Genomic DNA, 26190 nt, shown 5'->3' with positions numbered 1-26190 from the left:
GAATTATTATATATAATTTAGTTATGACATTTTATATATGATATAATTCACTCTTTTAAAACAAATATTTTTTGGGTACGGTAGAAGTATTGAACTGTTTTTTATTGGCTATTATATGTGGTTTTACATTTTAGAGAGCTATATATATTGATATACCTAATCTTGTGATATTGCATACTATAAACAAAAACATATCGAAATAAAAATCATTTAACATAAAATCTGATTCCAATCTAACATACAGTACATAAGTTTATAAAATCATTCATCATACATAACGCAAGTGTGCATCTAAAATACATAATACAAGTCATATTGATTAGCTTAGTCTTAAACTTATGGATGGACCATTAGAAATCAAAGATTGCAGTTAATAAATATATTGGGCCATGGAATGCTATGACTGGGCCGGGTCATAAGAAACCAATCCGGAGGAAGCGAACAGAAAATAATTTTGTTTCCCGTATTACTGTACCGGTTCAACCGTCCCGGTATATTGAATCGAACCAAAATGTGGCAAAACCTAATTTCTTTTTTTCCTAAGAGAGTTTTTATTTTTATTTTCTCAGAACCAGAATAAGGAGACGAAAGGAGCACAGGCCCAGAGACCCCCCCATAAACATCGTCTCTGAGAAAGGTGCTGTTCGAATTGAGCTCGATCTTAACTACTTCTGTTGTTGAATTTCTTGCCCCGTTCGGAAAAATTGAGCTTAAACTACTTTGAAGAAACCTTGTGGAATTTTTGGGGATGCCATCAATGGCGCAAGGAGAACTCAAGAGCTTTGTACAAAACAGTAGACCGAACCCTAAATCTCCTACTGTTTCTCCCTTCAGGTTAGTCTCTCACTTCCTACTACTAACCATAGTGTCTGATATGATTCCCAGAAAAAAAGATTGGATTTTGCGTAATGATTTGTGAATTTTGACTTACCACAGCATGAGACAAAAGATAGCAGAACATAGAAGATCTCTTCCTATTGCTTCAGGTGCGAGTTATATATAAATTTGGTTATGTCTTTTTATTTTGTGATATGTTCATTGCTAACTCTGTCGGTGATTGTGTTAAAACCAGTGGAGAAACGTTTGGTTGAGGAGGTTCAAAAGAATGATATTCTGATTATCGTTGGTGAAACCGGTAGTGGCAAGACTACTCGTAAGTATGCTTGCTTAATCTCAACTACACTTGTTGGCAAATTAAAAGTGAATGTATTGATGTTGATCATTTTTTTTTTTTTTTTTTCTCACATGAAGAATTGCCTCAGTTCCTCTACAATGCTGGATTCTGTCGAGAGGGAAAGATGATTGGGATAACACAACCGAGGCGTATTGCTGCTGTGACTGTTGCTAAAAGGGTAGCTGAGGAATGTGAGGTTCAGTTAGGCCAAAAGGTTGGCTATTCCATTAGGTTTGATGATACTACTTCTGGTTCGACAAGGTTGAAATACATGACTGATGGATTATTGCTGAGGTAAACAAAATACCACAACTTATAATTTTAGCCTAATTTTATGAAATTGTGAAAATCTATTGCTGATCTCTGTTTTAACAAACTGAAAAATCAAAAACTGCAGAGAAGCGCTGTTGGATCCGCATCTTTCTAGATATTCAGTCATTATTGTCGATGAAGCTCATGATAGGAGTGTTCATACTGATGTTCTGCTGGCTTTGCTGAAAAAAATACAGCGTACTCGGTCACAGCCTGTTAGTGAGAAAACTGAGTTTGGTAATGTAGCATCACAAGTACAGACAACAACAAGGGATGCGAATGGTCCTCAGCAGAATGGTGTATTAAAAGGGTATCAAGGCAGAAAGTTATCTCCGTTGAAGCTGATCATTATGTCTGCCAGTTTGGATGCACGAGTTTTCTCTGAGTATTTCGGTGGTGCCAAAGCTGTTCATGTGCAGGGGCGACAATTTCCTGTTGACATTCTTTACACTGTTCATCCTGAATCAGATTATGTAGATGCCACCTTGGTCACCATATTTCAGGTTATTGGTTTGGTGATCTAAATATTGTTCCTGCCTCTACCAGTATTTGTGGAATGGACTTGCGAATGTTCTAGTAAACTAACTCTGTGTCTGATTTTTCAATTTAATTCTTTTAGATTCATTTTGAGGAGAAGCCAGGTGACATACTTGTTTTCCTCACTGGGCAAGATGAAATTGAATCTGTTGAGAGACTTGTCCAAGAAAGACTTCAGAACATACCTGAAGACAAACGAAAGCTACTGCCACTTGCTATCTTTTCTGCTCTTCCATCAGAGCAGCAAATGAAAGTTTTTGCCCCAGCTCCGACTGGTTTTCGTAAGGTTAGAGAAGTTTAGCTATCATTTGCTTATTTTGGAGATTTGGTTGTCAACTGTGTTGAGATGATAATAAACCAGTGTAAGGTATTTTATTTGCACATTTTAGGTTATTTTGGCCACAAATATAGCGGAGACATCGATTACAATTCCTGGAATAAGATATGTTATAGACCCTGGGTTTGTTAAGGCACGAAGCTATGATCCAAGCAAAGGCATGGAGTCACTTGATGTTGTTCCAGCATCGAAAGCACAGACGCTTCAAAGAAGGTATCATGTTCTACATTCACTAATTCTTTCCATTCAAGATGGTTTGATTGTTTTGCAAAGGTTAGAGTTTTACCTGCAATTTTATTTACTTTCTGTTTTTTTTTTGGCTTTGAATTTAGTGGACGTGCAGGACGTGAGGGTCCTGGGAAGTCCTTTCGTCTTTATCCTGAGAGGGAATTTGAAAAGTTGGAAGATTCAACTAAGCCAGAGATCAAGAGATGCAATCTCTCAAATATCATTTTGCAGCTGAAGGCTCTGGGGATTGATGATATAGTTGGATTTGATTTTATAGATAAACCTTCAAGGTACTTCCTTTTGTTGTGGATATCTCTGTCACTCTTATACTGAGAATATCCCTGATTGGGTGCTATAACTAAAGTCCTTAAAGGAAGTTTGACTCTCATAGCTGAAGCATTCATTCTCTAATGGTTTTTCATAAACACTTTGTTGATCTAGATTGTCATCTGATGTTAAACAGGGGGGCGATTATAAAAGCATTGGCAGAGTTGCATTCGCTTGGTGCCTTGGCAGATGATGGTAAACTAGAGAATCCCGTTGGCTACCAAATGTCACGGCTCCCACTGGAACCTGTATACTCCAAAGCTCTAATTTTGGCCAATCAATTCAACTGTCTAGAAGAAATGCTGATCACTGTTGCCGTGCTCAGTGTGGAGTCCATATTTTATGATCCGCGTGAGAAGAGAGAAGAGGTGAGTATACCAAAGGACCATGATATATTCACATTTTCCTTTATATCAACAGTTGATTAAACCAGCCACCTTTATTCTTTGTTTTGCCAGGCAAGAACCTCAAAAAACCACTTTGCTAGCGTTGAAGGGGATCACCTAACTTATCTTAGTGTTTATCGGGAGTCAGATGAGTTCTTGGAAAAGAGAAAAGCAGCCGGCAGTGGAAACAATATTGATAAAATTATGAAAAAATGGTGTAAGGAGAACTATGTGAATAGCCGTTCCTTGAAGCATGCTCGTGACATATATAGGTTGGCCATGCCTTCTTCGTAGATAATTACAGTTGACTGTTATGCCTTATGATGAATTATGATAATCACACAAAGGATTGTTGCAGGCAAATTCGTGAACATGTTGAACAGATAGGCTTTAATGTGTCTTCATGCGGAAATGACATGCTTGCGTTTCGTAGATGTCTTGCTGCATCATTTTTCCTTAAAGCAGCACAGAGACAATTGGACGGTACATACAGGTTGGTTCCGTTCTTGGTTCACTTATTGTCTTAACATGTAAATACGCCTAATATACTCTACTCTTTTGCTCACAACAAAAACTTCCATTGTCATCTAATTACTTGACAGGGCTTTGGAAAGTGGTGAGGTTGTCCACATCCACCCAACTTCTGTTTTATTCCGTGCGAAACCAGAATGTGTTATCTTCAACGAGCTCATGCAAACCAGCAAGAAGTACATCAAGAACCTCACAATAATTGATTCCTTATGGTTGTCTGAGTTGGCTCCTCACCATTTCCAAACGGCAGAGTGAATTTTGCTTATAACAAGGTAAAACACAACCGATATCTCTCATCAGTTTTTGAACTTGGCATAGACAGAACATTTACATCTCTATACCTCTGTTCCTAGAGATTACAAGTTTCTGACTAAAAGCTTCTGATGAACAAGAAAGCAAAATCTCTGGTTCTTTTTGTAAGAATCATTTCTCTCTCTGAATGCAGATATAACTATTTCTATTCTGATGGAGATCGAACACGGATACCACTGGAGACTGATGGTAAACATTTAGAGGAAACTCGTTTGGTTGAAAGAAGATGACTGTGGCTGAGCTTAGCATTAATTTATAGGTAGCAAGACGACCAAGCTTAATCTATGCTCTTTTATGGAGCTGGAGACACCTAACATTTCAGGTTTATTATTGTATCTTGTAATAGATTTATACTTTTTTGGCTTTCGCCTGCACTTGACTCATCTTGAAAGTCAACAGAATGTGCCCTCCATGTTCCTTCACTATACATCTGTCTCTCCGTCTTTGGCAACCAAATTTAATTTTACATATAACAATTTATAATAGAGTATTGTCTTATTATATGTCAAATTACAAACATTCCAACTCTGAGCACAGTTATTTCTCAGATATATTTCTGATTACCAGTCAGATTTAGTCAAATAATTAGTTTTTTGAGAGTACATGTAATGTCTAGTGCAGCACATACCTTTTGTCACAACGTGAAGGTCTCAACTGTTTCGTTATCAACCACCAACAGAGGCAAGCACGAATATGGGAACATGTAGTATCTATAAACATTCTCTTTTGTTGTTTTGTTGAGAAACTAACACATAGCAAATTCAGAAAAATGGGGAACTCGTTCACATGCATATCTCACGAGCAGGAACAACGTCCCAAGAAATCTTCCGGCGGAGGAGGAAATAACTCCGGGAAATACAAATACGTGCGTCGTCTGTCGCTGATGCCTTCATTTAGAAGGAGGACGCTACTTCCTTCGCTCTCCTGCTCTGGATCATCATCCACTTCGTCTTCCAAGAAAGGCGGGATCAAAGCAAAGACGAAGAAGATAAGAGAGAGACATCATCATCATCATCAAGACCACGAAAAAGACTCTCATATAATTCAAGAGCAGACACTAGCAGCCACTAATCTCCTCTTCAACCAAACCCCTCGTAACAGCAACTCTGTTGTTCCTCCTAGTTTCAGACGCTCCACCTCTGTTGTATATCCCTCTGCTCAGCCATCGGGTACCAGCTCAGGACCCGTTTCAGCCGTCCAGACTCCTAAGAAGTCAAGCGCGGGATTCGTAAGAAGCTCTAGCTCTAGGCAAAGGTCCAGTACCGATCCCATGATCAAGCCTAACCAGCTCGTTGACAAGGCAAGTACTTGTCTTAAAACTAATGAATTAGCCTAATTAACCATACGTTAAGATTGTTTCATTGCATGAATTTATACTTTAAAATATGATAACTGTTTTCCAAATTCAAACAACAATTTTTTTATGTTGATTAATAATTAAAATTAGAAATATTGTTATATTTGAAGAATATTAATTTTCGCATGCAAACTCAAACAAAAGCTGCTCTTTGAGCAATCGCAGCTTATTTATGTGGTGACATGTATGTGTGACAGGAGCTAAATAAGGTGGAAGGTTCGGAGACGAAGCGGTTTGTGCTGGTTCATGGTGGTGGGTTCGGAGCTTGGTGTTGGTACAAAACCATAACTCTTTTAGAGAAGCATGGTTTCCAAGTCGATGCTGTTGAGTTGACCGGTTCAGGTGTGAGCTCGATTGACACAAACAACATCACCAGCCTCGCTCACTACTCCAAGCCTCTCCTCCATTTCTTCGAATCCCTCAAACCCACCGAGAAGGTTCCAACTTTGTCTTATAAACCAGTCTTTCCAGTGCTAATTGATGATGAAAAGTTACAACAATTGGATCATGTTTAAGAAATTAATATTATAACAGGTGATACTGGTGGGACATGATTTTGGAGGAGCTTGTATGTCCTATGCGATGGAGATGTTTCCTACAAAGATCGCCAAAGCTGTCTTTATCTCTGCTGCTATGTTGGCTAATGGCCAAAGCACTCTTGATCTCTTTAATCAACAGGTACTTTTTAATCATGTGTATAGCTTACATTTGGTATTTATTTGTAAAAATGATACCATAACAAAATTATAGAATTAATAGATAGACCTTTTAAGTCTTTTTAATCAAATAACATGATATATCATGTAAAAATAGCGTGTCAACGGATAAAATAATGTTGTATTTGTTTAGCAAAATAAAATAAAATAATGTTGTATTTGGTTAAATTATTTTTAAAATATCATGCTATTTGCAAAAATGTTACAATTTTTATTATTTTTTTTTTGCAAAAATGATACATAAATCCAAGTTTTCATATATTTGCAAAATAGTATCAAAATTGATTAACATAGTGCATTTACCTTTTCATTAAGATAAAAAGAATCTCTAATGCTTACAAATTTATTTTTAACTGTATTAATATGTAATTCTTTCAGCTGGGGTCAAATGATCTGATGCAACAAGCACAGATATTTCTGTACGCCAACGGCAAAAAGAATCCTCCAACTGCCGTTGATTTTGACAGATCTTTGCTTAGAGACTTTCTCTTTAATCAAAGCCCTCCAAAGGTAAATTAAAACCGAACCAATCAATCTTATACCGGGGCACTTCGATTTGATTACTGAACCGATATTTTTTTTGTATCATAGGACCTCGCATTGGCATCGGTATCCATTAGACCGATCCCATTCGCACCGGTCAGCGAAAAGGTTCACGTGTCGGAGAAAAACTACGGTTCTATCCGACGGTTCTACATCAAAACCATGGAAGATTACGCTGTACCGGTTCTTCTCCAGGAAGCAATGATCAAATTGAACCCACCGGAACAAGTTTTTCAGCTCAAAGGCTCCGATCACGCACCGTTCTTCTCTCGGCCTCAGTCCTTGAACAAAATCCTCGTCGAGATATCTCAAATACCGTTCAAGAAATCATCCTGATATTTTTGTAAACCGGATACATGTAAACCAAACCGGTTCTAGGATTCTTGTTACATTTTAGAGATTTGTTTTTGAAAGTTGCTCTGACAGTGAGAAGAACAAAACCCAATTTGGGAAACTTGTTCTTAATTTTTTTATTTATTTTTGTCATTTATTACTATTTAATTTTTCATTTTTTTTCTAACAACATTATATATTATCTATCTGGTAATTTGATTACTGGATTTAAACAACAGTAATTTGCCAAAAATTCAATGGACGTTATGATAGATAGCGATTACTGTTTCATAATGTTTCTGTTGGAAATATCTGTTTTGGCCTTTTATATAGAATATGAAGTTGATTTGATTTTGCTTCATATATCGTCGTCGTCACTGGCATTTTGTCTTTTAGAGGAACAGGAAATCGAATGGGTCGTGGAGTGAGCGTAGGTGGTGGGCAAAGTTCTTTAGGGTATCTTTTTGGTAGCGGAGAAGCTCCAAAGCCAGCCATTAACAATGCTCCTGCACCATCATCTGAAACTCTGCCTATAAGTGCTGATCCTTCACCAAAACATGTTGCTGCTCAGACGGTTAATGTTACCAAGCAAATACCTGCTGGTATCAATAAATCCTCTACAAACAACTACATTCGAGCAGATGGACAGAACACAGGCAACTTCCTTACGGTATTGATTAAATAAGATTGTTGTTTAATTTTATCCCCTGGATATGTCATTTACCAAAAGCAAAAACCTTGTCCACAACTAGCATATATTTTCAAAAGCATCTCTGAAGTTTCCTACTTTCCTATTGCGGTTATTCATTTGAAATAGGGAAATTTGCTTGATACTTCGGTGCGTTAAGATATGAAATTAAACAACGTCACTCAAGTTTTTGAATGAGCGTTTGCTAGGAGTATCATTTCTTGTTTACATATAATCATCTAAAGATCTACGTTTTGGTGAACCAAGGCACAGTTTACTAACGCAGTTTTGGTTGAATGCAGGACCGGCCATCGACCAAGGTTCATGCAGCCCCTGGAGGCGGCTCATCTCTGGATTACCTCTTCGGTGGTGGCGGAAGCAACTAGCAGCTTCTTCTAATTCACAACTCTTGGTCTTGTGGGAAAATATGCTCTCATCTTTTTTAACTTGGTCGTCTCTTAAATCTGCTTTATCTCATGGTGGGTTACGCCCCATGCTAATTAATAATAAAGTTATGTAATCGATAATAGTCCATTTAAACCACTTAGCTCATTTAGTTAAGACTTTGAGAGTTAAGAGTGCCCCATGCAATGGTTTGGAAGGCGAATTCGACGCCCTTCTTTGTAAATTTTTTTTATCCTTCTATTGAACTTTTTTTATTTGTTGCTAGTTCCAACTTCAACGGAAAAATTAACAAAAATGCCACATTTTAGTGGACCTATTTCCATTTCTACCACATTTGCCTTCACTTTTTTTATTTATACCACATTTATAATATCAAATGACAATTTATCCTCATATTTATATATCTTTCATTCTCTATTCTATCTTTCATTCTCTCTTATTGAGAAAATATGTTCGTGTCCATGTCCCTAACTAGATCTCTAAATTTAGTCTTCCCATTTCTTGTTCCTACTTACTTGTTCCCCCATTTAGTCTTTTAATTTTCTAAAAGTCATTGTTTATCGTTTTTATTCTCAGCGTCCCTAGTTTTTATTTTGTTTTCTTTTGAAATTATTATCAAAAGAAGCGTCTCTGAGTATATTCTTTTTTCAAATTGTTTCATGCATGGTGGCTTTTTCCATTTTTATTTGCATGAATTGATTATATATAGATTAGTATTAGACTCTCCTCCATGACTCAATGTATTTATACTGTTATGATTTCTCTGTTTGGACGTTGTGGGACTGGGACGTAATTGACACTTGCTCGATAATGAGCTTATGATGTTGCTTTTCAAACGTTGATACTATATGATTTTATGACGTTGATACTTTAAGAAATTTACAATGGAGTTCAAACTCCACTGAAAATGAAAATGCACTTGAACTCCACTAGTAACAACACTTGAACTCTAGTATAACAACAAAACAAAACTAAATTCCTTGTGTGCCAAGGCCAACATTAGATACATAACATACTCTATCTAGTCTCTACATATTCTTCTTTTTGCTCACAACGAACAAGAGCTTTCTCTTTTAAGAAAAATGGCTTCAAAGATTTACCAACTATTTAAAGGAAAAAAAGCTTCCGATCTTTACAATGTGCTAAGTTATGGATCACAAGTTTTTGGCAAAGTTAATGAAGTTCTCAAGAACAAAAAATGCTAGGGAGGAAGAGTCCAAAAGAGTAAAAGAAGTAACTCTTATTGTGAAGAAGACCGAAGATCCTCCTCAAATTAAACCACCAACACTCAAAGAAATCATGGCTACACATGGTACGTTTAATTTTTCTTTCTTTTTTTCTTAAATTTGTTTTGGTAAAAATTTTTTTTTTTATATCTTTGTGTTATTTTAGTTTTTTCTTAGATGTTTTTCATTTGAAGTCAATGTTTTATTACAAAGATCTCGTAGTTTTTCCTTAGATGCTTAAGTCTATATTTTTATACTAAGATCTTTTAGTTTTTCCTTAATTTGTTTTGGTAAAAATTCTTAAAAAAAATCCACAATGTTATATTTTTGTGTAATTTTATTTTTTGCTTAGATTTTTTATTTACTTAAAGTCTAATTTTTCTATAAAAAAAAATTAAGTTTTTCTTAGATTTGTTTGGTTAAAGGTCTATATTTTTCTACCATAATCATAATTTTAGTGTAATTTTAATTATTTTCTTAGATTTGTTTTGGTAAAATCCACTTCCACAATCTTATTTTTATTATTATTGTGTTTGACAGGAATTACTCGTGATCCCTCTCCGTTGCTCTATTTCTCTCAAATCCACCAAGCTCCACCTCCTCAAGGACCTCAACCAATTACTGCTTACGTGGTTTTTCAATTTCTCAGGAGGGAGCTGAATGTCGATGGGTTTGGACCCGATAACCTCGAGTAAACTACATCATGTTTCTTTTATATTTGCTCCATTATATAACTTTATATTATTAATGTAAGGAGTGTGATTTTTACTTCAAGGTTGAATGATGTGTTTGTGTCATGATTGAGATATGCGTAAAATGATTTGAACGAGTAATTTTTTGCACATTGTTAATATGTGTAAAAAGCTACATACGTATAACTTGGGAACTTTATTAAAAATAGTAATTTATAATTTGGTAATTGTGGAAATAATTTAATTTGATGCGTAAACCCATGAAAGGCTTAATTAGGTGTTGAGGTTCTAGAAGTTGGGGAGCGTCGGAGACTTATGTCTCGTTGGATATAGTCTCTTCTCAATTTGTTGCAAGTGATGCTGACTGTTATAAATTTTGGGGGATGTTGAAATCAATCAAAACTGAGAACCGAGTCCTGAATTGTTTTAGATTTCCAAGAAAAATTTTGGTTGTTATTTTCAATCAAGGAGAGTAACACAACTCAAAAAACAAAGGAGTGTTGTTGCAAGAATTAGACAAAGCTGACGCAGACCATAATACCACCAGCATTATCATCAACAGAAGCCAGAACCAACAAGATCTAACCTGCAGGATTCCCTTTTTGGTACTGGCTGGTCTTATAGACCGTGGACAATTTCAATTCAGAAGCAATTAGCGATACATCAGGTCCTATAATTGCATGAACTTGAGAGGAGATCTCATGTACCAATACAAAGCAAAGAAATTCTACAAAGAAGTGGCTTTCTCAACTGGAACCTAGAGATAGAGCTACCAACTTTCAGGAATTGGGATTTCCAATCCTAACTAATATATTCTCATCGCTATATGATCATAGATCCACCAGTGTCTCATACTCTCTCAGTTACATATACTAAAAGGACAAGCAAGGAAGATATTTTGGTACATGTTTTTGGTCTTTCTGAATCAAATCGACAGATACTACATAATATCAATGCTATATAGATAACGTCGGCTTTGCGAGGTTATCTGCTACCAAAAGGGACGATATGCAAAGACTTCTTCTAATAAAAAGATTGATACCAGCAAACCAAACCATCCATTAATCATATATAATCATATCGATAATAAGTGTATTGAAACATGATCTCAACTCAAAATCTGATAAAAATGAAAAATAACAATTATCTCTCTATCATATCTGTTATTCAAAAAATCTATAATGGGGGTGTAAAGTTGATTCCCCAAGTAATTCAATATCCCAGAGCATATCAAGGTAAGAAAGAGACTACTACTTATTAAGTCTTGCGAGAGAACAAGACACTAACCGCTACAGAGATGGTGATAATGGAGACAGGAACAACCCAATACTGCTTTGTCAAGTCAAAAAGCTTCTGAACAGAGTCTTGTGGCTGGTCCTTCTTGTAGATCTTAAGCTCAGGTATTTCCGGTAAAGAAGATTCATCTAGCTCGCCAATAAAATACTTCTCCATAAGTTCCCTAGCATCTTTGCTGTGCCCTGCGTCTTCAAAATCATCCGTTGCATCTTTGCCTTCAACAACAACATCATCACATTTACTTGGATTAGAGTAGAGACAACAACAGATCAGTCATTTAGCAAGGATGGGCAAGAGGAAGAAGAAGAAGCTTACCTGCGACAGCAAGAAGCACATCATCTCCTCCAGGATGCTCATCCATATAAGAGGATACATCATAGACCTGTAAAGAGAACGCATCAGCCATATCATTTTCTTGGGGACCAAGATTGTGAAGTCAACACATTATCAACAAAAAAAAAGAGGAAGAAGATTCTGATTAGCTCAATCTAACTACATATAAACAGCAATTACAAGATTCTTCATTAGATTCTATAGGCAACAAGACACAGATATGGTTTCTGAAAGCGAAGGAAACTTCAGGATTCACAAACACATGAACAAGGATTGAAATTAGAAGATTGAGAAAAAGAGTAGACCTTGCCGTCGATGACGACCCAGCAGTCATCTTGCTTGTTGTGAGTTGCGGCTTCTTCCATGGAATAAAGCTTTGTGAGTGTCGGCATCTTCTTCTGAAACTGAGTAGCGAGCGAAATAGCGAATGGTCTTTGATTTTTCTCTTTTTGGGGGTTTTAGGTTTGGTCGACCACGCGAAAAGATGAGCAGACTAGAGGAGAAAGATAATAAGAGCTAGAGCCCTCTCAGCAACGACGTCGTTTAATTTAATTATTTATAATTTCATATTCTTAATTCCTTTTTGGAAAATTAGCAAAAATGGAATAAAAAATTACTGAGAAATCAGAAATGCCTTGTAAGTTGTAGCAACGAATATACATAAAAGATTTATTTATCATCATTTATCATTTACATCTTCGTACAATTTTTTTTAACTAGATTAGAAAATTCTCAACTTGTAAGCCATATGGTAAAAGTTTACAAGCATAAAAACTTAGTTGACTTAAAAATGTAACCAAGCCAATTGAAGTCATTTTGGCAAAACATCTTTTTGTTGTTACCCTCCTTGATTGATTTTGAGTTTACTTTTCCGGATGGCAATAAACTAGGAGCTGACCATCTTCACTTGCTATGCATATATTTCTGGAATCATCAGTACTGATGCATGAAACTCTTTGACCTGACAAAATCCATGTAACAATATTAACTTTTGAGAATTGACTTCGTTATTTTCATGGATATATCTAGTTAAAACTTCAATCAGTGTATACCTTTGAAATCATGGAGAGAGCCGAGTTTAGTGCCAGTGGATAAGTCCCACATATACACAAGTCCATCAAGTGTGCCTGCTACTCCATGGCCAGATATTGTACCGGCAACATCAGCCCTGTAAACCACAAATCCATAGCCAATGAACCATGGATTTAGAAATGTTACCATTCATATACCATTTACTTCTCATATAATCCCCAAAGCAAAACTAATTTCTCGGAACATGGAGAAACCAGAGGAGCCTGAGAAAGACAGTATCCATGTAAAGAAAGAGATGTGTGATAATACCTCGGATCCAACTGACTTCCCAATATGAGTTGGTCTTTCACAAGGAGAGCAAGTCTCCAACATCTAACTGGACTTTCTACACGGTCACATTTAGCATCTGAGTCAAGATCAGTAGAGACTAAAAGCCAAATAGCAGTGTCTTTGACTTCAGCTGGAACCAATGTTTTGTTGTTGACCCCTTTTGAGAACCATAATTTTGTTGCAGCTAAAATCATGTCAACGTTATCCTCGATTGTAGAATGACTATGTACAGGGTGCCATGCAAACAAGCTCGTCGGAATGAACTCAAAGATCAAATTGCTGGGAGATACAAATCTTGATACTAGGCTTCGCTTCGAGATATCCCTAAATCGATAATAAACAAAGTTAGCAGGCCGAAACAATGGAGACAGGAAGAAAAAGATCAAGCAAAGTTGGCTGCTCCTCATCATTCCCTAGCACGGATAGTGTTCTGTAATTTAACAAAGAGATGGGCAGAGAAAAAAACTCTAAAGATAGAGGGAGAGAGAGAAAGAGGGAGCAAAATACCATATTGTAAATTCTCCTATACCATTATGCCCAATAACGAGATGAGGACATTTTGGTATCTTCTTCAGTTCCATGATGCATGATGATATGCAAGGATTTGCGAGTATAACATATTCTTCGGTAGGACCACTGCAAATTAAGGATACAAGAACATTAGCAAAAATTCCAATGATGATCCAATAGCTCCAAATAGAAGAAGGATCTGACAACTATTTTAAGAGAAGAGTAATGAACTCTGATGAGAGTACCTCCAATGCGAGTTCATGGCCCAGACAATAAGGTTTCCACTCTTAACAGCTGCAATGAGATTGTTAGGATCGCACACCACCACACACTGCACACTGTCATCTGCTTGAAGTTTTGTCACAAGAGAAACATGACCAGTTTTCACCTGGACAATCCTCACTGCATTCTCCTCAAAACAGGCTGATGTACAAATCAAACACGAGCAATCAGTTTCCCTCTTCCTGCAAAAAAGGGAAAATAATAATCTCTTAGCTAATATCTTTATTCTGTATCTCTGTACCATATGAAACAATAAAGAGTCCAAACCTGCAATAAGGTGTTTTGATGTTGCCAGTTAAAATAAGATGCAGCCCGTCTGGAGTGAAGTGCAAATTAGATATCTCGAGTGTTCCCTGACGAAATGTAACAACTAACAACTATTAGATAACTAGAGAGGAAAAACAAGTTTAAGAGAAGAAACTACGAAAAAGTTTAATGAATTTACATTTCCACTAGATTTGTCATCCACAATGGGGAGTATGGCAGGAGTGTGACCAATGATAGACGGGAATCCTTTGCTTGGTGCCTCAGCTGACATCTTGTACATAAACAGGGTCCTAACTCTATCTTCTGTAGCAAAGCTCAACACCAAAATATAGATTTCATTTCCAACAGTCCTGAGTAATACTGATGAAACAGGCATGGGATGAAAGTAGCAGCCAAGCAGCTCAACAGTTTTTTCCATCTCATTGTTGATCTTTACATCTCTGTTGAGCTTTAAATTTGAACTAGCTGGAAATTCCTGCACAGACGTGCATTTCTCGCTAGTATTTTCCTTATACTGAGACTCTGTAGAAGGTGGTTCAGAGACTTGGATGCCCAATTCCTCACCAATATTGGCTTGACAATCCTCAAATTTTGAAGCTGGAAATGAGGATGATGATATACTTGCACTTCCAAAAGCATGAGCTGACCTTGTATCTTGTGGTACCACACACGCCTCATTGCTTTTTACATTGGTGAATGTGTTGTTATTCACCTTCACTAACTCAGGACCCTGGTATTGTTCTGTTACATGACCGCTTTCATTACCCAGAGGATTCGTTCTATCTGATACTGAGTTGGTAGACAAGGTCGGCTGAAGCTCCAAGATACGTGAGGAATTAATCGGAGACATATTCCTTATGGAATCATCTTCTCCAGTATTTCTGCAACTGTTTTTACTTTCAGAGGATAAATTTCTGTTTATTCGATGTTGATTGGTCGAGACTCTTTTTCTGATATACACCTTATGATTTTCCTTTTTAACTGAACAAGCTTCAGTAGGGGTTGTGTCGACCGGAAAACCATTACCTGCAGGCAATTAGACTCATGCTTACATACACAGCAGACAAATAGTCATGCAAAGCTTCTGAGGGTGGAGGCAAATGGTGATATTTATAGATTTAGCGTATTACCTTCAGTAGAACAAAATGTGCTCTTTGGTTCCTTGTTTTCGGAGTGGTGTTCTTTTTGCAACAAGTTTCCTTCTGCTGCACAGCGTTCCTTAGATTCTTGGGATAAAATCATGTTAACTGAGCTGGTACAGTGTGGTATTGACATGAACCTCTTCATATATTCTTCTTGATTATTCTCTTCCAAAGCAGAAACCGATAGATCATTTACTATTGGAACATGGTCCTCGTCTATGGGCATTTTAGGAAGGACTGCTGGATAGACTTCCTGGGAAGAAGAGATGATATGTCCACTCCCAGGACCAACCAAGTGAGACTCATCAAAACTGTCAGGAGCAATGGATACATTGCTTGCAAAATCCTGATCGGAATCTGGAGCAACAACTTGCATATTCTCATCATCTCCACTAGATTCTCTTATCGCCAGTGACACAGCTGCAAATTTAGAAGAGAAATTATGGAATAAGGGAATACTTCAAGATAAAATACTGCAATCTCAAATCTAAAACAGACTATATTCAGATCTTTCCTAGAGGTTAACTATACCAGTTCCTGACGCATCATTAAGTTGGCTCGTTTTGCAGTTGTCTGACATATCATTTCTTGGGGGCTTCTTGCTTGAGGTCTTCTTGAGCAGTGGAATTGCTTGAGGAAGTAGTAATGACATCATTGTTTTGGCAGTTTCCTGATCAACTAAATCAGAATCACTTTTTTTAGAAGTCAGATTCAAAGTAGAGTCAGCTAAATCCTCTGCATTTGGTTCAGCTAAAATCCCTTCACCAACTACCATGTTAGCATGTGTCAATTCTTCCTTTTTCATGCAACTTGTATCATCATTTATTTTTGGAGCAGAACTTGCGGTGTTATCTGCAAGAATTGGACAAAACGGAATCTATGAAAAGATACAGCCATAAAGATTAAAATCTTCTTACTGCTAGATGCTGACATCTTGGTATTAAACAAGTTAGAATTAAAGGCTAATACCTTGCAGGAAATCCAAGGTATCAGGTGCACAAAAACTGGAAGCAGTCATGTTTGGGCTCTCATGCAGAAAATTATCATCGTTGGGTTTGTTTTCCTTTTCTTGCAACCCATGAAACTGAAAAAATTAAGACACTTCTCGTTCAAAACAACTTTCCTGGAGAAAAAAACCTTCACCAGTCTACTACGCTAAAATAACGAAAGATAAAGCTTTCGAGATAAACATACTAGAAGTTCTTTATGGAATACCTCTTCAGAAAATTTGGATAATGGCTTTGATTTACAGCTGTCAGGAAGCCGGTTTGTTTCTTGAATAGGGATGAAAATTTTCATTTGTGGTGGCTTTTCTGATGGCAGAGATGAATATTCGTTTGTAGCATGATTAGAATGAAACTGCTCTGGTAGTGCAACTTGCTGACCAACTGTCTCCACTTCTCCTTTTCCTGAACAGATTGACACTGGTGCTGAATTTAAAATCTCGCCACCAGTTAATGAGTCTTGAAATCTTGGCTTTTTATGGACACTTTTAGCTACTGAATTCTGGTATGTTATTCCAGGTTTTCTGCTTCTCTTCTTTCTAGCCACTGGCATGTCCAGATAACATAATAAATTTGGATTAGCACACATGACTGGCCTTTCATCGTTGACCCGGATATGAGAGGCCCTACTGCTGGGGCTAGATTCTACCATTCCATGGGAATTGGTCACAAGTTCCCGGAGCAACCTCTGAACCAACGGGTTTTTGAAGCCAAAAAACTGTAACAAAACAAAAAAATCATAGTCATTTTAAACCGAAGTAATTAATTAACCCCATCACAGTGGTAGGATTAGAATAAACTACAAACCAACTGATAGTTCTAGTGACCAACACCGAAGGAAAGCAAAACATTTGAAAAAAATCTTAGTTAAAGTAGTATGCTCAACTTGTCTGGCGGGTATATCCCAAGTACTATGGTTTTGCCTATGAATCAACTTAGAATTGAGAAGTCAGAAATGCAGTAGAAGACAGTAAGAGGCCTTCTTATCAGGAAGAACAGAGGTATGATCACAGGTTATAGATCCGCACATCTTAACTATATCTTCTTGGTCCGTTTACTACTTATACTATATTGTTCCATGACTTCAACAAAATGCAGATTAAATAATTGTGCCTATGAAACTCTCAAGTACACAGATAGTGATCATGTTGCCAGCAAGTGTCTTTTCAAAAAATTCACCAAATCATCACAATAGGATGCAAGAACATTCTTGGAAAGGCAATGACGAATGTTTGACTTTGAATTGGTTATAAAAGTAGCATGCAAGATGGTCTCAAGAAGGTAACAAAAAGAAACTGAGATGCGTACCTCCATGCCGCCCATCTTACATGTAAACCGTTTTCCATGCCATATTTTTAAGTGAGAGAAGTCCGTCTTCTGGAGCTTTCCCCATGCAATATCCGGGGTCTGTCCCGTCCATGATTCATCCAAATATCTAATCTGCAACAATAGAGTAAGACTTTGTTGCATTCTAAAGAAAGTATGCACAATCTTCTATAATTTATATGGAAAAAGCAACGCACCAGAAATAAAGGTCCTTTGGCACCTTCTTCAATCTCCATGTAATATGTGTTCCCACTGTGAGCTCGAACAGCTTTGTAGCCTACAGGATAAGGGAAACGATCTTTTCCCTGATGAACAAAAAGAAGCTAAAGTAAATAGAAATTCTGAGACACCATATGCATAAGTTGTTTCAATAGATCTAGTGTTGTTCACTGTTGAAGTAACGAGAACAGTCAAACCCAATCTACACCCTCAGCTTAAGGATCTAGTCTCTACTCTCTACCCTATGCAGTATCACTGAACGTATATATTTAAATCAAAAATATTCAGAAACAGAGAATCTACTGATCATCGATCCTGATAGTTGCAAATGTACCAATCTACACAAAATTAATCGCGATTCATTGCATCGTTAGGCATATCAGCCCCATCCAAAATAATTCAAATTACAGTAATCGAAGTCAATCTGATTCTATATTTCTTCTCAATTTCTAAGGAATTAGAAAAGTAACACAGAAAGAGTTGAATTGAGCTATCGACTGACGAATGGAGGATAGAGAGCAGAGAAAACCAACCCTAGATGAACTCCAGTACTTCTTATCCCATGAGCCGGTATAGAGAGCTCCGACGGAGACGATTTCGATGTCAACAGACTTTCTATCTTCAGATACGACTCTTGGACTCGCCATTGAAATTCCGGAAACACGGGATCGGAGCACCGGTGAAAAATCTCGCGACGCCGGAGACAAATTCGAGGAAGAGGTAGAGAGAGAGAGAGAGGGGTTATGCTTTCGCGGGAAATAAAATGATTCCCTCCATAACTATATCAAAACTTAAAAGGCCGCATATTAAAAAAAAAGCACTTAATGGGCTTTGGGCCTATTTTAAAATTACAGGCTTAACCACTTTGAAGGTGCGTATTTGGATTAATCACTTTAATCAATTGGACTAAATCATGTTAACAAAGTTAGAAGCTCAAATGGTGAGAAGAATTCTAATTGCTTTGTTTAATATTGACATCGGATTTTTTTGATACCATAAAGCCGAGACTTTATACAATGATACAAGAACCCTAATTAAAATATAACTTGATAGTTGATACGTCTAAAAAACAAAAAAAAATTCGTCCCAAAAAGGTTGAAACGTCTCAATTTTAAGTTAAAAACAAATGCGATTATTATTCCCATGTGTCAAGGAAATGACTTGTCCGAACAAAACTAAAAACAAAGAATCATAATCTACTTTTCAAAGAACAACACCATATAATATGAAACCTTCAACGTCTCACTCACGAGCAACCACAAATAGTTGTTTCCCGACGTTCTTACCTTCGAAGAGTCCTAAAAGAGCAGAAGGTCCACTCTCGAATCCTTCCGCTATATCCTCAACGTATGTTATCTTCCCTTCTCTAATGTAAGGAAGCACAAAATCCAAAAACTTAGGATATTTGTCGTAGAAATCACAAACACCAAACCCTTGAAGTTGTATCCTCTTGTAAAGAATGGTGGGTAAGTTGTGTACGCCTTCTGGATCCACTAAATTATACTGTGAGATCATTCCACATACTGCGACACGACCATGCAACTTCATGTTTATGAGTACGGCATCTAACATTTTGCCTCCAACGTTCTCAAAATATATGTCGATCCCTTCCGGAAAATACCTATAATTATAATAAGTCATCGCTTTTAATTATATTATGTATGACTTCCTATCTATATATAACTAGAGATAGATGTGTAAACTGACCTCTTTAGGGCAGCACTAAAGTCCTTCTCTTCCTTGTAATTGAAAGCATCATCAAACCCAAACTTTGTCTTGAGTAGATAAACCTTAGAGAAACTCCGGATAATGAGAAAATGGCTTTCTTTATATGCATTAAAGTTTTGACAAGTAATGTAGAGTTTTAAGTACCTTTTCTTTACTGCCAGCACTACCAACGACATAACAACCCATCAACTTTGCAAATTGTCCCACGAGCTGACCAACCGCGCCGGATGCAGCTGACACGAAGACAGTCTCTCCTTTTTTAGGTGAACAAACTTCGTAAAATCCAGCATAAGCAGTCATACCAGGCATACCTGTTCCGATCAAATGAAACAGATAAAAACATTACCAAACTAAGCGTGATAAATATATAGAGAAAAAAACATCACATAGCCAAGCTTTTTTCACTACCAAACTAATTAGAGAGGAATAAGATATTATACCAAGAAGTCCAGTGTAGTAAGATAATGGAACATCGGTATGTTCGATTTTGAAGTGTGAGTAAGTAGTTAAAGTAATAACACTGTACTCCTCCCATCCAACTAGTCCCCAAAGTAAGTCTCCCTTTTTGTAATCTGGATGTCCTGAATCAATCACTTTAGACACTCCAAGCCCAATGATTGGCTGCATAGACAACATCTTTAACACGAAGTATACAAGAACAAAATATCCCGAAGAAATGTTCAATTTTGCTAGAGGTATAATTTCTTCGAGAACACAATATTCACCAGAAATGTTGCAATTAAAACAATTTATCCGTAATGAACATTAATTGTCTAACATGCACATCCGTTTCATATTAGAATCTCTTGTTGGATTCTTAGCAGCATTATCGAAAATTAAATTCATACGAGACAACCCTACATACTGTCATACACACGGATAATAATATTTCTTAAACGAGATATAAATTTTAAAATCCATCATTGGTTCCAAAACATTATTAAGATGTATATAACCAATGCAATAAACACCATGGTGACATAAGTTGATTCCAATTTCAATGGAGATTTCTAATTTTCAGAGAACAATGGAAATATATGTATTGTCCTTGTTCATACCACGCCGGTCTTGTAAGGTGGAACAAGGGAAGAAGACAAGGGATCGGGCTTTCCCATGCAAATGCGCATGTAAGGATCGCAAGACAAGTAAAGATTCTTCACCAGTACTGAGGTGGATCCCTCCGGAAGCCTTAGATCAATGGTAGTTGTGGTTATTTTAAGATCAGATTCTTTTGGAAATCCAGTAACATAGTCTGGGAATATGATTTGCTTGTTGGTCACCGTTACTGCTTCTGCGTTCGTCATTTCCGATTTTACGTACTTTTGATCACTATGATAATTTCTTCTTTCTTACGTCGAGATGTGTCTGCTTTTTGTAGATTGAATTTCTCAATGTTGCTTTGATCATAAGACCATTTGATTTCTTTCCTTCATTGATCGATCCAATTTCTTCGGGAGATAAATAAGGTAAAAATGGACTATTATTTTTGGAAAATACAGGAGAAAAAAATTCTTAAGAATAAAAGAGTATTTATAGTGACCATGAATTTTGTTGTTTTTTTAAAAAGAAAAAAAAACTCGATTGGATTGGATGACACATTGAAATTAACATTCAAATAGCATCTTAGTTAACAGATATTGCATGCACCATATAATAAAATATCATAATTATGTGTGATGCGAGGTTTGTTTTGGTCAAAATGTTATTTTAATCACAATTTAATAACAGATCATTTACCAATTTGTTTTTTGATAATTTATGCCAACTTAGTAAATTCATCCAAAAAGTTGAAAAATATAGATGTGTAATATGTTGACGGATATACAACACTCAAAACAATATACTCAAAAAAAAAAAAAATTGAAAGCGGCAACGATTCAAACATATATGCTAAATTTTAATAATGGACAAAGGAGGAAGTACTGCATATGTACGAAAAGTGTTGATAATGGAGATCAGCGGATAGTGTCGCCAAGGGCACGAGCTTTAGATTCTTTTAGTTTGCTCTAAATGTTCTTCTTTGGTACTTTTAATTGCTTTAGTTGCTTGCTTCTTATCTCCACATAAATAAATGGGGTAACCATTTTCTCTCGTATCTTATTCCGATCTTTGGATCTATGTACGTACTACATGAATAAATCGTGTTCAATAAGTTATTATCATTTGGTCTGCTTAAAGTGATCATGGTGTATTAATCTATAATACGTAGTTCTCTTAATTTATTCCCTAGAATTCCATCAAAGACAAATTTTAGCAAAAAGAAAAGTTGAGTATATAATTTGCTTAGTAGTACAAAAAAAACTTATGGTAATTTGTATTTTGGATATTTCCTTAATTAACCCAAACTTCAAAATTAATTTTCTTCTGCTGTATCTTTATATCCAACGTGAAATCTATTGACTCAACAAAATACACAGTTGTCAATTGAAGTTCAACTCTACCAAGAAACATCTATATGTACTTCACTGTTCTTACCGCCGAGCAATTAAAACCTCTATAACTACTTGGTTACATTATTACATTTTTATTTACAAAAAATATATATCAACAACCAATAATATAGTTAGAAAATGAAAGAAAATTATTTAAGAAATATCCGCCGTCAATGCAAATCGAATGCGACACTTGGGGAAGCTCTGAAGTCTGTGGTCTGTGCATATTTCACTTGTCTAGCTAACCCATTTTCACGTCACTAGACGTCGATAATCAATTATTGTTATTTTTTTTATCAATGTTCCACTTATTGAAAATTATATACGAGAAAACATAGACTCGACATTAGGCAATGGAAGTCTAATCAGACCAATGAGAAGTCGACAACACATCCTAGAAACCAACTCTGGTTTATTTCCTTCCCCAATACCAAGTTATAGCTTTCTTTCAAACCGCTATTTCCAAAATATCTCTTCTTTAAATAAAGAGTGAAAGAAGCACTCTTTCACATTACCATCATTAGAAAACTTTCCTAATTAGATCAAGATCGTCGTTATCTCTCTTGTTTTTTCTTCATATAATTTAGTTATTTTAAGAGAAATGGGAAGGGGTAGGGTTGAATTGAAGAGGATAGAGAACAAGATCAATAGACAAGTGACATTCTCGAAAAGAAGAACTGGTCTTTTGAAGAAAGCTCAGGAGATCTCTGTTCTTTGTGATGCCGAGGTTTCCCTTATTGTCTTCTCCCATAAGGGCAAATTGTTCGAGTACTCCTCTGAATCTTGGTAATTGCTTAATTCCTTCTTTTTTTAATGTTATTTTTAGTGTGCCTTCGTTTGCCCTAACTAGTAGTCTTTGTTCTACTTAAGGCATACTTTCTGTGTCTTCTATTCTATTATCTGTCTTTCTGAAAATTTGCCACTGATTTGGTATCTATTTACTTGGGTCTACGAACTGATTGTGTTGGTCATATCATTAGTTTATTTTTATCAATAATTTATTATATATCAAAGAAAATGAAAATTTTTAGGACTTTTAGTGAACCCTACAATACGATCTACTTAATTATAGTGGCATGGATTTGTAAGAAATCTTCAGCATCTTCTTTAATCTGGAAATGTACATTTTGCTTCAAGTCAAGTTTAGTATATTAGGTACAGAAAGAACGGATGTTTATGGTCTAGACTAGGGTTTTTGCTTTTAGGAAAGCTATACTTTTGCTTAAATATCTTTAAGTTGCATTTTATGAACACACACATATATATATATTAGTATACCAATAATCTTAATTAAGTTTAGAAAGAAACTCTTCATTTTTTCCCATTTAATAATGGTTTATAGCTAGGTATAGAGAAACTGGAAATAAGTATGTGACATCTAAGTATAGGGAGTCTTTGACCTCTGGGGATTAATGTAAAACAGATCGTTCTTTTTTTTCTAAACAGTTCCTCCGTACTGATGGTCAAACTTAACTTCAACAGTTCCTTTTAAACTTTTACAGGGTGCTTGAATACGTCTTGGGGTGTGGGGTTAGTGGCTCAACTGGTTTATTTATTTTTAAAATGGTAGAAATCAGTACTGTTTCTAGCTAGGGTTTAGGCACAAAACTAGAGATCATCTTTATTCCATAATAGAAAGGAAGAAACTAATGTTTAATGACATAGATTAATTAGATAACCCTACATAATCAGATGCTATATGTTATCACATATTTTGGGTGAATCGTTAATTACGTTTGAAACAAGTGGCCTCTTGTGCTAGCTGATAAGATAGTTGTGTATGCAAATATATTGGTGGTTGAATCCAAACTAATTCTAACTCGTAAGCTTAATATTTGTAGCATGGAGAAGGTACTAGAACGCTACGAGAGGTATTCTTACGCCGAGAGACAGCTGATTGCACCTGACTCTCACGTTAATGTATGTTTAATGATCTCCATCATATATTTGTGTATATTTTGAATCTTGCATGTGTTTTAACATAGCATATAAACTGATTATTGGCTTTCATGTTGGAAATTAATTGTGAAGGCACAGACGAACTGGTCAATGGAGTATAGCAGGCTTAAGGCCAAGATTGAGCTTTTGGAGAGAAACCAAAGGTACATAGTACATTTAAATTTATTTTAGTAGTTAAATATTGAGGAATAACAGAAGAGAGAATGTTCTTAATTAACTAAATCATCATAGGCATTATCTGGGAGAAGAGTTGGAACCAATGAGCCTCAAGGATCTCCAAAATCTGGAGCAGCAGCTTGAGACTGCTCTTAAGCACATTCGCTCCAGAAAAGTGTGTAAATATATCCCACACTCTATCTCTATGCATAACTAACTTTGACTTTGTGTGGATATATTACATATAGTCAAATATTGTATAGAGATTGTCTCATATAAATAAATAATTTTTGGCCTTTTTGTATGCAGAATCAACTCATGAATGAGTCCCTCAACCACCTCCAAAGAAAGGTAGCTAAGTTAAAACCATTTTATCTCTCAAGTCCTGTGTGTATAGAGTCATGACTTATATGTTAGAGATATAAATCTTTTAATAAATAAATAACATATAGGTTATATATAATTCAGGTTAATATATTATTAATTACTAGATGTATATATACTTATATAGATCATATAAAAAGAGAAATTGACAATGGTGTCATTTTTGTGGAAATGACAGGAGAAGGAGATACAGGAGGAAAACAGCATGCTTACCAAACAGGTGATCATTGTTTTTTGCATTTCTAACTGTTTCACTATTTACAATTCCACTGTTGAACTCCACTTCAATCTCTACCTTAAGCTACCATCTCTCCACTTTCGGCACCAACTCTTTTGAGTAAAAAGAATTGATATGTAGTTTCTTTTGATTGGTATAATCATGAGCCTAGCTGCACGTATAGGTAAGCTTTGTCCGTTTAGTATTAAGGTTGTCTCCCAGATTTGAACTTGAACTTGAACTGTCTTCTCATAATCATAGTCTATGTGTAAATTACACATACATTAGCTAGATAGCTAGGAGCTCTATTTAAGTTTTATTGAGAAGTAAGAAAACGTACGATGAAACTACTTGATTAAAGAACATATATTAAATGAAAAAATATCACAATAGTAAGACCTTGACGACGCTAAAATTCGCTTAACATTTTGCAGATTTAATTATTACTTTGCATTTTGTTTGAAAATATCATATTACAAAAAAAAGTATAAGAATAAAAAATTGAAGTTCCTTGAATAAATGCAAATAGCTGATTAGTTGCAAATGGGAATCTATATAAAGATGATGCTTATATCATTTTCTTGGCGTGTGTAATCGGTATAGATAAAGGAGAGGGAAAACATCCTAAGGACAAAACAAACCCAATGTGAGCAGCTGAACCGCAGCGTCGACGATGTACCACAGCCACAACCATTTCAACACCCCCATCTTTACATGATCGCTCATCAGACTTCTCCTTTCCTAAATATGGGGTAACGGCAGTATTTCTTGTTTTTTTAAGTTCTTTTTTCTTACCATAATGTCAAATTCTCATATATAGTGAAGTGTTCAGTCAGTCATATAGGCAATGATAGTGAATGCACTTCATATATAGGGTTTGTGTTAGGTATGGCGTTAGAGGTTGATGGTATGCATGCATATTATTGTATTATGATTTTAATTTGCTATATATGATTGTAATTTCAGTGGTTTGTACCAAGAAGAAGACCAAACGGCGATGAGGAGGAACAATCTGGATCTGACTCTTGAACCCATTTACAATTACCTTGGCTGTTACGCCGCTTGAATAGACTACATCGATCTATATCAATCTCTTTAAAATAATATAAGATCGATCCTCTACTCATGATCTATATTAAACACCGGTTAATTAATATATTTTTGGTATGTCCTTATATCATATCAACATGATCAAGCCTTTTTCCAATTCAATATATCTTGTATTTCGGGGAGCAATGAATAAATGTAATATTTGGGGACTGAGAGAGCTAGAAAGAATTGTTGTTCAAACCTTTTCTATATTGATCTCATCGTTACATTGTAATTTGATTTCTTTCACACAAAAAAAATATTTGTAATACGAATTTAGTCTTTGATGATTTGAACTTTACTTGGTCAAAGTAAATCACAGCCTTAGAAGGTAAATTTTGAATTGAAAATAGAAATAAAAATGTTGGGAACGTGACATT

The 26190-nt window shown here is 35.9% G+C and overlaps 8 protein-coding genes across 10 annotated transcripts; 5 read left to right on the top strand and 3 right to left on the bottom strand.

Annotated features, from left to right (window-relative positions):
• Nucleotides 1-538: 538 nt before the first annotated feature.
• AT1G26370 (RNA helicase family protein) lies at nt 539-4674 on the top strand. The gene is made up of 13 exons (NM_102401.4): nt 539-834; nt 937-986; nt 1073-1153; nt 1252-1468; nt 1572-1989; nt 2106-2309; nt 2413-2573; nt 2693-2878; nt 3052-3283; nt 3374-3573; nt 3660-3794; nt 3904-4104; nt 4278-4674. Exons 1-12 carry the CDS (start codon nt 749-751, stop codon nt 4085-4087), a joined length of 2154 nt encoding a protein of 717 aa, NP_173961.3. The 5' UTR covers nt 539-748; the 3' UTR covers nt 4088-4104; nt 4278-4674.
• Nucleotides 4675-4889: 215 nt separating this feature from the next.
• On the top strand, nt 4890-7295 carry MES13 (methyl esterase 13). The gene is made up of 5 exons (NM_102400.3): nt 4890-5444; nt 5699-5938; nt 6036-6179; nt 6596-6727; nt 6809-7295. Exons 1-5 carry the CDS (start codon nt 4914-4916, stop codon nt 7094-7096), a joined length of 1335 nt encoding a protein of 444 aa, NP_173960.2. The 5' UTR covers nt 4890-4913; the 3' UTR covers nt 7097-7295.
• A 210-nt stretch (nt 7296-7505) lies between these two features.
• Nucleotides 7506-8185, top strand: SP1L1 (SPIRAL1-like1; the record flags this gene model as incomplete). The annotated part of the gene is made up of 2 exons (NM_001123884.2): nt 7506-7763; nt 8084-8185. The coding sequence occupies 2 exons, from the start codon at nt 7506-7508 to the stop codon at nt 8165-8167; spliced, it is 342 nt and encodes a 113-aa protein (NP_001117356.1). The 3' UTR covers nt 8168-8185.
• Nucleotides 8186-9335: 1150 nt separating this feature from the next.
• AT1G26350 (uncharacterized protein) lies at nt 9336-10107 on the top strand (the record flags this gene model as incomplete). Its single annotated transcript, NM_102399.1, has 2 exons — nt 9336-9498; nt 9953-10107. The coding sequence occupies 2 exons, from the start codon at nt 9336-9338 to the stop codon at nt 10105-10107; spliced, it is 318 nt and encodes a 105-aa protein (NP_173959.1).
• Nucleotides 10108-11139: 1032 nt separating this feature from the next.
• On the bottom strand, nt 11140-12253 carry CB5-A (cytochrome B5). The gene is made up of 3 exons (NM_102398.3): nt 12039-12253; nt 11716-11782; nt 11140-11615 (listed from the first exon to the last, which is right to left on the bottom strand). Exons 1-3 carry the CDS (start codon nt 12123-12125, stop codon nt 11362-11364), a joined length of 408 nt encoding a protein of 135 aa, NP_173958.1. The 5' UTR covers nt 12126-12253; the 3' UTR covers nt 11140-11361.
• Nucleotides 12254-12369: 116 nt separating this feature from the next.
• On the bottom strand, nt 12370-18598 carry AT1G26330 (DNA binding protein). 2 transcript variants are annotated; one of them, NM_001198170.1, is made up of 15 exons: nt 18375-18598; nt 17977-18015; nt 17824-17903; nt 17609-17740; nt 16512-17018; nt 16266-16380; nt 15828-16148; nt 15285-15716; nt 14333-15180; nt 14155-14240; nt 13851-14069; nt 13603-13731; nt 13075-13419; nt 12786-12901; nt 12392-12694 (listed from the first exon to the last, which is right to left on the bottom strand). In NM_001198170.1, exons 1-15 carry the CDS (start codon nt 18490-18492, stop codon nt 12597-12599), a joined length of 3585 nt encoding a protein of 1194 aa, NP_001185099.1. In that variant the 5' UTR covers nt 18493-18598; the 3' UTR covers nt 12392-12596. The 2 variants fall into 2 exon arrangements, with proteins under 2 accessions (NP_173957.2, NP_001185099.1); NM_102397.3 differs by lacking the exon at nt 17977-18015 and having other exon boundaries at nt 12370-12694; nt 17824-17931; nt 18379-18598.
• Nucleotides 18599-18885: 287 nt separating this feature from the next.
• On the bottom strand, nt 18886-21079 carry AT1G26320 (Zinc-binding dehydrogenase family protein). 2 transcript variants are annotated; one of them, NM_102396.3, is made up of 5 exons: nt 20632-21027; nt 20014-20194; nt 19718-19884; nt 19553-19635; nt 18886-19466 (listed from the first exon to the last, which is right to left on the bottom strand). In NM_102396.3, exons 1-5 carry the CDS (start codon nt 20875-20877, stop codon nt 19088-19090), a joined length of 1056 nt encoding a protein of 351 aa, NP_173956.1. In that variant the 5' UTR covers nt 20878-21027; the 3' UTR covers nt 18886-19087. The 2 variants fall into 2 exon arrangements, with proteins under 2 accessions (NP_173956.1, NP_001185098.1); NM_001198169.1 differs by having other exon boundaries at nt 18963-19466; nt 19553-19620; nt 20632-21079.
• Nucleotides 21080-22472: 1393 nt separating this feature from the next.
• CAL (K-box region and MADS-box transcription factor family protein) lies at nt 22473-26123 on the top strand. Its single transcript, NM_102395.3, has 8 exons — nt 22473-22791; nt 23847-23925; nt 24037-24107; nt 24196-24295; nt 24430-24471; nt 24683-24724; nt 25325-25473; nt 25688-26123. The coding sequence occupies exons 1-8, from the start codon at nt 22607-22609 to the stop codon at nt 25785-25787; spliced, it is 768 nt and encodes a 255-aa protein (NP_564243.1). The 5' UTR covers nt 22473-22606; the 3' UTR covers nt 25788-26123.
• Nucleotides 26124-26190: the final 67 nt, after the last annotated feature.

Source organism: Arabidopsis thaliana, assembly GCF_000001735.4.
Source record: "Arabidopsis thaliana chromosome 1 sequence".
In the NCBI taxonomy this organism is placed as follows: Eukaryota; Viridiplantae; Streptophyta; class Magnoliopsida; order Brassicales; family Brassicaceae; genus Arabidopsis; species Arabidopsis thaliana.
The sequence above is the reverse complement of the archived record's forward strand: the minus strand, read 5'-3'. Positions and strand labels throughout refer to the sequence as shown.